At 35.0% G+C, this 11107-nt stretch overlaps 1 protein-coding gene across 9 annotated transcripts in view; it reads right to left on the reverse strand.

The window, feature by feature from the left end:
• Positions 1-11107, reverse strand: part of R3HDM1 (R3H domain containing 1) — a 127711-nt gene that overhangs the window by 65154 nt on the left and 51450 nt on the right. For all 9 annotated transcript variants that reach the window (XM_077747832.1, XM_077747828.1, XM_077747824.1 and 6 more), the window contains one exon: positions 5912-6035. In XM_077747832.1, the coding sequence (XP_077603958.1) occupies positions 5912-6035 (124 nt within the window). The remainder of the gene's footprint in view (positions 1-5911; positions 6036-11107) is intronic.

The following is an 11107-nucleotide window of genomic DNA, read 5'->3' on the forward strand; positions in this document are numbered from 1 at the left end:
TAACAACACTATAAAACTCCTATTATGTGAGTCAAAAGATGCCAAAAAAGAAACTTTGTACCAAAGTCCCTATTTAACACAGCTAAATCCCTTGTTACTATCACCCCTCCTGTGCTTACCAAGTATGTCCATTTCTTCCTTGCCTACTTTTTACACCAAGTTACTTTTAAACTTGTACTCTGCTATGCTGCCAATACTCTCTCCATGTTATAGACTGCTTATCCTAAAGTGCTCCTTCTATGGTGCGGTTCATCAGGACCCTACCATAGTCTGCTGGTAATGAAGCTTAATTGGAACCACATGGTTCTGAGTTACATTAAAAGCTAAGACTGACAATATAATGCACTGATATTCTTTGAATTTATCAACTGGCTGAAAAACTAAAATGACATTTCATTTTACAGTTATTCTGCTTTCCACATGCATGCGATATCACAGTTTGGAAAAAAATTGAATTAAATCCCTGGTCAGCACCCAAGTAGTTTTAGATGCTTTTAGGTGTCTTAGGTCCATTAGAAGGCATGCATTAATGCATACTAATATTCCTTAAAAGTTATGTAGCAGTAGAGAAAGAGATGTACTCGACTATTGCTAATGAGTTTGGCATGCTTAAGACATTAGCCTTTTAAGAAATGCTATAAAGCAAACTGAATCTGCCATTCAAATCTGCTTTGGAAAAGAAATTAAAGAAATAGCTTTGACAAATTTTTAAAAGGTAAATTATAGTAAGCCAACGTTGTCATTTAAATTCAAATCCCTGTTTCTGAGTATGATGCATGATTAAAAGGCATTATAATGGAAAATATAAGCAAATATCAATACTTTAACATAGCATTAAAAAAAGAAAGAAGAAAAAAAAAGCAGTGGAAACCTGAGTAAAAAGAAGCCAGGAAGCAGCTGAAAAAGAGACCGGTTCACTGTGAGAAATGTAAACCTCTCAGACAGTGCTACGGCCCCGAATCCAACAGCTCAGGAACAAGGCCAATTATTGCAAAATATTAAACATATATGGTAAAGCTGCAAACTTTTCAAAAGAGTCATAAGAATGAAAGCAGCTACAGAGAAAACAGCCAGGGCTTCATAAACCCAAAATCTTTGCTATAACTACTATGTGCAGGAATAGATTCTTTATATCAAGTTCCTTATATGTAGTATACTTTATAGTATTCAAACTGTAAACTTTATGATAAAGAGTTAAGATAATAAATCTTTATTACTGCAAATGGCAAGTAACCGTATCTTTTGAAATAGTTGCTTGTGTGACTCCAGCTTTTGACAGTAAGTCACTAAGCTACTACAAACCAATCCTCCAATATTCCACCTTTCTGAACTAGAGATGACTCACATAAGATAGAAACACAGAATCATGGAATTTTAGAGATCACAGAGGCTTCAATCAGCAAAATTCTCTTACTGTGCAAGTAAGTAAAATGAAACCAAAAAGCTTTAAGTGATAGACCTAATACCTGATAAAAATGAATGAGGCTGTCAGGATTTTATTCCTATTTTGTTTTCTTTCAAACTATACAATGCACTCAAAAGCCTCATGTAGCCAGAATTTCTTCTGCTTCTGCTGATTGGGGTCATCTTAACCTTGACTTGAATGACCATGACAGTTTCAGATTCACATTCATTCCCCAGCAATCATGTTAGTACTATTTTCAATTCAATTCTTGTAATATATGGGAGGTTTGTTGTCAAGGAGATCAATAACTACTGTGGATCTCTGGCACTCATATGGATGGAAGACCAAAGCATTTTATCCTTGAGATATCTCCTCAACCTCCATCCTGCCCCCGAAAGGGAAAATAGCAGAATGTCTTATATTTCTCTTGCCATTTCCCCTGGTTTACAAATACTTAATTTAAAAATTATTTATTTACTGCACCCCAGTGAAGAAAAACTGTTCCAAATCTATTAATGTTTTCATTATTCGGTTGAATAGTTTTACCTTTTTATGTAATAAAAGAAAATAATATGCTTCTTGACTAAATGTTACTTGGCAAGAAACAAAAAGTTAAGAGATGTAACAAATTATTTCTAATTTTAATCAGATTGGGATGGTGGAATGTATGTAGGGAAATATAAGGAAAAGAATAAAAGAATGAAATCCAGAAAGTATAATGCGTACATACAAAAATGTAAATTATTGAGACAGAAATTGCTATAAATTTGTTAAACATGCACACACACACACACACACACACACACACACACACACACACACAGAAAATTGCCTTGTTCATTTCCCACTGCATTTTACTTTTCTATTAGGACACACACAAACATAAATGCACACTTTTCTGTACGCTTTAACATAAAAAATAACCATTAACTACTTACAAAAAAATCTTTTGATTATAAGTCTTTTAGTAGTTCAAATCCTACTAATTCCACAAAAAAGGTTTGTTATAATTACCAACACAATACTTGCTACTGGCATTACTGAACTTCTAAAGAGGGATTTACTATTGTACTTATTAGCATAATAAAATTTCCTTCCTTTTCAGAACAGGATGATTTGAGGATTTATTTCTCTTTTTTTCAACTAACTTAAGCTCAACTTAGATCACAATACATAAAATAATTGGAAGGACAAATTCTATAACATGTTACATTATGGTAACGTTAAGAGTCAAACAGTATTAAAAACTGTTCACAAAAACTGTTTTTCTGTGCCTGTACTATACAGATGCACTCTAAGTTTTGTTTCCCTCTTTCTCCCCTTAACTAGCATTAGGAAAAATCCACAGTGAAAATATCACTCATTATAAAACAACTACTGACTGTCACATAGATATTTTGGCCCTCAATTGTGAGGAGTGGCATATTCAGTTGTTCTCTATTAAGTGGGAGGATTTTTGCTGAGATGCATTTGTAAAAGCACACTGGGCCAACCTATGATTAAAAGTTTCAATTCTGTAGGCAGTTTGACAATGCAGAAGAATAAAAATTTAGTCACGGAAAAGAACAAAACTAGTAAATTCATACAAACATGGAGCAAAAAATCTTTGCATGCCTCATTAGCAGGCTGTACGAAACTCATTAGTCACACACAAGATATTTGAATGGGGAGACAGAAGGTAAATTTCTTTTTGTTATGACATTAGCAATAATCTGTATTATAATTTTGGAAGAAAAAAGTTAAGAGAAAAACAATATGAAAAGTAAGTCACTGTAGCCCAGGAAAAGTCAGAAAATAATTTCTATTAAACTAGAACAACAATGTACTTAAAACTAATGAATGAACGGTGTCATAATGATGCTCCCATTATAAAGAATAACTTTTGATGACTTTCAAAATTAGAGCACGTATTAGATTATATTACTTGAAGTGGATTGTATTATTAGCCTTCAGGAAAACTTGAATTAAACGGAGTCATAATTAAGAGAGAAGCTGGCTAAAATGACCAATGCTTGTATTTAACATCCACTGAAAGAACATCTGTCACACATACAACACAGGGTTAGTAATACAAAANGCTATAAATTTGTTAAACATGCACACACACACACACACACACACACACACACACACACACACAGAAAATTGCCTTGTTCATTTCCCACTGCATTTTACTTTTCTATTAGGACACACACAAACATAAATGCACACTTTTCTGTACGCTTTAACATAAAAAATAACCATTAACTACTTACAAAAAAATCTTTTGATTATAAGTCTTTTAGTAGTTCAAATCCTACTAATTCCACAAAAAAGGTTTGTTATAATTACCAACACAATACTTGCTACTGGCATTACTGAACTTCTAAAGAGGGATTTACTATTGTACTTATTAGCATAATAAAATTTCCTTCCTTTTCAGAACAGGATGATTTGAGGATTTATTTCTCTTTTTTTCAACTAACTTAAGCTCAACTTAGATCACAATACATAAAATAATTGGAAGGACAAATTCTATAACATGTTACATTATGGTAACGTTAAGAGTCAAACAGTATTAAAAACTGTTCACAAAAACTGTTTTTCTGTGCCTGTACTATACAGATGCACTCTAAGTTTTGTTTCCCTCTTTCTCCCCTTAACTAGCATTAGGAAAAATCCACAGTGAAAATATCACTCATTATAAAACAACTACTGACTGTCACATAGATATTTTGGCCCTCAATTGTGAGGAGTGGCATATTCAGTTGTTCTCTATTAAGTGGGAGGATTTTTGCTGAGATGCATTTGTAAAAGCACACTGGGCCAACCTATGATTAAAAGTTTCAATTCTGTAGGCAGTTTGACAATGCAGAAGAATAAAAATTTAGTCACGGAAAAGAACAAAACTAGTAAATTCATACAAACATGGAGCAAAAAATCTTTGCATGCCTCATTAGCAGGCTGTACGAAACTCATTAGTCACACACAAGATATTTGAATGGGGAGACAGAAGGTAAATTTCTTTTTGTTATGACATTAGCAATAATCTGTATTATAATTTTGGAAGAAAAAAGTTAAGAGAAAAACAATATGAAAAGTAAGTCACTGTAGCCCAGGAAAAGTCAGAAAATAATTTCTATTAAACTAGAACAACAATGTACTTAAAACTAATGAATGAACGGTGTCATAATGATGCTCCCATTATAAAGAATAACTTTTGATGACTTTCAAAATTAGAGCACGTATTAGATTATATTACTTGAAGTGGATTGTATTATTAGCCTTCAGGAAAACTTGAATTAAACGGAGTCATAATTAAGAGAGAAGCTGGCTAAAATGACCAATGCTTGTATTTAACATCCACTGAAAGAACATCTGTCACACATACAACACAGGGTTAGTAATACAAAAAAGGAAAGACCTAACATGAAGTCTAAGACAACTCCTAGGAGCAAAGGATTAAAAACCTGGCAGTTCCCCCACAGGAATGATAAGTAACAATCCTATCTGGTTAAAGAAGTTGGTGAGCCACAAAGGAGAAACAAGGACACTTCTCATCAGATTGGCCCATGTAGGCATCTTTCTCCTAAAACTGCGGCTCCCCTTAAGAGTGGCACATAATATCAAGAGCAAGAAACTGCATAAGTGGAGGGTTATATGGCCTCAGTGAGTCATGGTGATATAGCCTGAGAGCCTCCAACAGTGACAACCAGCTAACATGGTCTCAAAGATGCCAAGAAACATACCACTTCAACAGCTAGAGTTATGAAAGGCTGAAAAGTACCTTATTATACATCTGGGGCAGAAGCACAAATCTAGGTGGGAAGCACAGAAATAAATGAATTCAGTAAAGATAGTTTTTTATACTGAAGTCACAGCTGTTTTCACAGAAAGCTTAAAGAAAATTTGAGAGAGGCAAAAGGAAAAGGGTCTTTTGAGTTTTAATATATTTGATATTCTTAGGGTTAGATTGTATTTGGTTTAAAAATATCTTTCACTATATAACCAGCAAACTGAAAAAGCACAAAAAAGATGTTTGAGAACATCATTCCTTTTAAAGGCATACTGAGAACAAGACATCAAAATGTCTTCACCAGGCTAGATTCTCAGAGGTGGGTCACTTTAATTCCTGCTTCTAGTTAGCTGCTCGGGAGACACCTTAGCTTGCCGTGCCTCTCTTTTGCTATTAACAGAGGTGGATTATCAGGCTGCAAAGGAGGCTTCACTACAGTGGCACTGAGTAACAAGAAGCTGCTCATCACTTTGCTTTGCATGGTACAGTCTTCTCATTATGGTTTGTGGCTCTTTACACATCAGCATATAAACCTGACAGTGTCATTTTCTGGCAGGTGCTAAGATTTGCCCACTCTTTGAATCTCACTGGTTTACATATTCATATGGACCATATCTGAGACCCTTGATGCATGGAGTATGGTTAACATCTTAATAGTAACACTAAATAAAGCAGAATGAAAAAAGCTATATCAGTAGCTAAGAAATCATAGCCTCAGAAACATTACTCACCTGTCTGTTGTGCAGGCTGTGGCAGTGGTTGGTTTAGATGTGAATTGTAATGGACAGAAGGGATTGGGCGATACTGAGGTTGACTGGAGTGATAGTGGCCTGGAGCACAGTAACAGGCTGGCATCTAGGATAAGTATTGAAGAAGAAAAAACAATTTCACTTGCAAATAAATGTTTTCTCTGAGGAACAAAAGAATGTATTTAGTAATAATTTTTACTATTATTACCCAAAAAGAGATTTTCTTAGCTTTAAATTTATCTGAAAAAATTAAAAAAAATTTAAGCATGCAGTATACATAACAAGAGACACCTACCAATATGCCTGGCAATTAGATTTAGTAGGTTTAAATTTTTTGGTCCTATTTGTTTCAGATTTTTCTCTCTTTTATAAAACCAAACACTATTAAAATAGCTAAAGGTTTAACTCTAGCATTCTTCTGTCCTATATTCAACAGAAAAACCATTATCCTACAGTTGGCACTGATCTTTCCTATAAATGTCTTGGAACCTCTACTATATATACATATCTGTTATCCATACAGAAAATGCTGAGGATCTAAAAAAGGTACATTTATGGAACTCAACTATATATAACACAATGCAAATTATTTTGCAATTAACATTCTTTTTTGAGGCTTCTCTTGGTTGAAATGTGTACACTGCTAGCTCATTCAACTTGATATGTGAACTGCAATCATTATTATATAAATTAGCCAGTTTATCTATTCTAGTACTAATACACAGGTGCACTGGTTCCATTTTTTGACTTTTCTCATATTTCTAGTGTAAATTAAAATATCAATACAAATCTTATTGTCAATTATACCTTAATAAAGCTGGGAGAAAAGCCAGTAAACTAGCTTGATTATATTTACTTCTGGAGCTATTTAAAAAAAAAATTTTATTGTTTATTTCTTGAGAAAGAAAGAGAGAGAGACAAAGTACAAGTGAGGGAGGGTCAGAGAGAGAGTGAGGCACAGAATCTGAAGCAGGTTTCAGGCTCTATGCTGTCAGCAAACAGCCCGATGTGGGGTTTGACACCATGAACCGTGACATCATGACCTAAGCCAAAGCTGGACACTTAAGTGACTGAGCCAACTAGGTGATCCTCCTTCTGGAGCTATTTATACTAGTTGTGCATTTCTCTTAATCTGACCTAATATGGAATAAGGAATAAACCATTAATTCAGTGATGTAGAAGTATGTGGTAAATTAACTTTATTAGCTTCATAAGCTCTTTCAGGTTCTGCTCTTCCAATTGGATTACTTCTCAGAGACATCTGTAGACACCTTAAAGAGTGTCCATTTCATCTGGAAACCAGCTGGAGTACATACAGAATTTCTGTGTCAGTTATAAGCCAAGAATCTCCTAAGCTGTAACTATAACATTCTTCTGATTTTGAAACATTAGATACAATACACATGTGGTCCCTTAATTGTTCCTGGAGGTATCAGCAAGCAGTAGGTTTGTCCTGATTTCAGATCTTAATCCATTATTATGCTTTTCAGTATATGTATGTATATCAGTAACAGCATATTATTTTCTCCCTCATAATTTAAAAAAGACATCACTGGGGTGCTGGGGTGTCTGGGTGACTCAGTTGGTTAAGCATCTGACTCTCGATTACACCTCAGGTCATGGTCTCATGGTTTTGTGAATGTGACCCCTGTGTCAGGCTCTGAACTAAGAACACAGAGCCTGCTTGGGATGCTCCCTTTCTCTTTGCCCCACCCTGGCTTGTGCACGCTTTCTCGCTCTCTCTCTCTCAAAATAAGTAAATAAACTTAAAAAAAAGATTGTTTAAGGCAAAAATCATAACACTATACATTTATAATGCATACATGTATTATGTATAGGATACCAAAGCACAATCAGTGGAGGGTAAATAAAATTATACTGTTTTACTTGCAGTTTCATATGATCTCAAAGTAGACAGTAATAAGCTAAAGATACTTATCATATCACAGAAACACAAGATTCAAAAGACCATAGTATAAAGGCCAAAGAAAAAGGAGGGGCACCTGGCTAGCTCAGGTGGTGGAGCATGTGACTCCTGATCTCAGGGCTATGAGCATACAAAAAAGTATGCGACTTTTGCATATAGCCTATAGGTCATATTCTCTGTCCTATCCAGTCTCATTGGAATGGCTAGTCCTTTTATCTTTAATATATCTACTGACATGGTTAAATGCAAGAATACCACATTGCTATTTGTTTTCCATTTGTTCTATCTCTGTTTTCCTGCTTTTCCTATTACTTGAACTCTTTTAGTATTCCACTTTATTTTTCCTTTGGCTTTTTTTTTTTAAAAAGATTTTTATTTTTAATTAACGTCCACACTCAACATGGGGCCTTGACACAGGGGTCACATTCACGAAACCATGAGATCATGACCTGAGCTGAAATAGAGAGTCAGGTGCTTAACCAACTGAGTCACCCAGACACCCCGGCACCCCAGTGATGTCTTTTTTAAATTATGAGGGAGAAAAGAATATACTGTTACTGATATATATACATATACTGAAACATATAATAATGGATTAAGATCTGAAATAAGGACAAACCTATTGCTTGCTGATACCTCCAGGAACAATTTGTGTGTGTGCATTTATTATTCTCTACGTAGCAGTTGAGTCAGTATGGTTAATTAGTTTTTTTTAGATCTTTTGTCCAGTTCTGTTAATAAGTGATAGTGGTTGGGGCTCCTGGGTGGCTCAGTCATTTAAGCATCCAACTTCAGCTCAGGTCATGATCTTACAATTTGTGGGTTTGAGCCCCGCATCAGGCTCTGTGCTTATACCTCAGAGCCTAGAACCTGCTTCAGATTCTGTGTCTTCCTCTCTCTGCCCTCCCCCGCTCATGTTTGGCCTCTCTCTGTCTCTCAAAAATAAATAAACATTAAAAATTAAAAAAAAAAATACTGAGGGTGCAAATAAGAAGACGAAAAGAGATACCATTTAAATGCTCATTAAAAGAATGCTGAAGTCACTAGATTTGTCAGATAAAATAGGTTTTAAGAGAGAAAAACATTTCGTTGCTTACTATAGGTTCCAACACTATAAAAATTGGCAGAATTTAAGGTAGGAATAGGCCAATCCATATACTTAATAAAAACAATTTTTTTTAATGTTTATTTTTGAGGGACAGAGACATGGAGTGTGAGCAGGGGAGGGCAGAGAATGGGAGACATAGATTTTAAAAGACAGAAATTAAAGACAACCTAAATAAATGGAAAGACACCCCATGGTCATTAAGATTGGAAAATTTAATATTAAGATACAATATTTCCCAAAGCAATCCACAGATTCAGATTCAATGCAATCCCTATCAAAATTCCAATGGCATCTTTTGCAGAAGTAGAAAAGCCAACCATCAAATTTATATGGAAATCACAAGTCATACAGCCTCATAGTCAAAACAATCCTTTAAAAAAATTTTTAACGTTTTTTTATTTTTATTTTTTTACAAATAGTTTATTGACAAATTAGTNGATGACAGCTTTGTAGTAGAGGCTAAAGTCTGGGATGGTGATACCTCCTTTAACATTTATTTTTTGAGAGAGAGACACACAGCATGAGCGAGGAAGGGGCAGAAAGAGAGAGGGAATCACAGAATTTGAAACAGGCTTCAGGCTCTGAGCTGTCAGCAAAGAGTCTTTGTGTGCAGGGATCGAACACACAAACCGTGAGATCATGACCTGACCTGAAGCTGGCTGCTCAACCGACTGAGCCACCGGTGCGCCCCCAAAACAATACTGAAAAAGAACAAAGTTGGGGTGCCTGAGTGGCTCAGTCCATTAAGTGTCCTACTCTTGATTTCAGCTCTGGTCATTATCTCGCAGTTCATGAGTTCAAGCCCTGCATCGGGCTTTGTGTTGACAATGGGAAGCCTGCTTGGGGTTCTCTCTCTCCCTTTCTGCCCCTCCCCTGCTTGCTCTCTCTCTCTCTCAAAAAAAAAAAAAANAACAAAAAACCAAAAAAAAAAAAAAAAAAACACCCTTAAAAAAAAAAGGAAAAGAACAAAGATGGAGGACTCATATTTCCTGATTTTAAAACTTAACCACAAAGGTATAGTATTAAAGTAGTGCAGTACTGGCATAAAGGTAGAAACACAGAGTAACAGAAAAGTTAAGAGTTTGTTTGATAAGGGTACCAACACCATTTAATGGGAAAAATAATAGGGTCTTCAACAAATGATGCCAAAATACAAAAAATACACACAGAACAAAATATGCACACAAGGAAAAGAATGATGTTGGACCCTTACACCTCATTATCATACACAAACATTAACTCAAAATGGATAAAAGATCTAATTAATGGAGTTAAAGACTATAAAACTTTTTATTAAAAAATGTTTATTTTTAAGGGAGAGAGAGCACACATGAGCAAGGGAGGAGCAGAGAGGGGGATAGAAGATCCAAGTTGGGCTCTGACAGCAATTGCAGAAAGCCTGGCATGGGACTCAAACTCTCAAACTGTGAGATCATACCTGAGCCAAACTCGGACACTAAACCCAATGAGCCACTCAGGTGTCCAAGACCATAAAACTCTTAAAAGAAAACATAGGGATAAAATCTTTATGACCTTGGACTTAGCAATGGATTCTTAGATATGATACTAAAAGTATGAGCAGTAAAATGAAAAAAAAAAAGTGGATTTCATCAAAATTAAACTGTTGATAGCTAATTAAGGACATTATCAAAAAGTCAAAGGACAACCTATAGAATTGTGAACATATTTGCAAATCACACATCTGTAAGTGTCTAGTATACAGAATATATAAAGAACTCTTACAACTTAACAAAAAGACAATCTCCTGAAAAAATTGGCAAAGGACTTAAAACAGACATTTCTCCAAAGGAGATAGCTAATGGCCAACAAGCATATGAACAAATGACCAACAACACCCATCATTAGGGAAATACAAGTCAAAACCACATTGATACACCTACTTCACACCCACAGGATGGCTAGGATAATAATAACTTTTAAAAAGGTGAAGAATAAGTGTTACTGGCAAAATGTGGAGAAATTGGAACCTCAATACACTGTAGATGGGAATATAAAATGACACCATGGAAAGTCTGGTGATTCGTCAAAAAATTAAACATAGAATTACCATAGAATTCAGCAATTTTATTCCTAGTTATATACCCAAATAAATGAAAACAGATACTTGAACAAATACATGTAC

Source organism: Crocuta crocuta, unplaced genomic scaffold (genome assembly GCF_008692635.1).
Source record: "Crocuta crocuta isolate KB4526 unplaced genomic scaffold, BGI_CrCroc_1.0 scaffold427, whole genome shotgun sequence".
Classification (NCBI taxonomy): domain Eukaryota; kingdom Metazoa; phylum Chordata; class Mammalia; order Carnivora; family Hyaenidae; genus Crocuta; species Crocuta crocuta.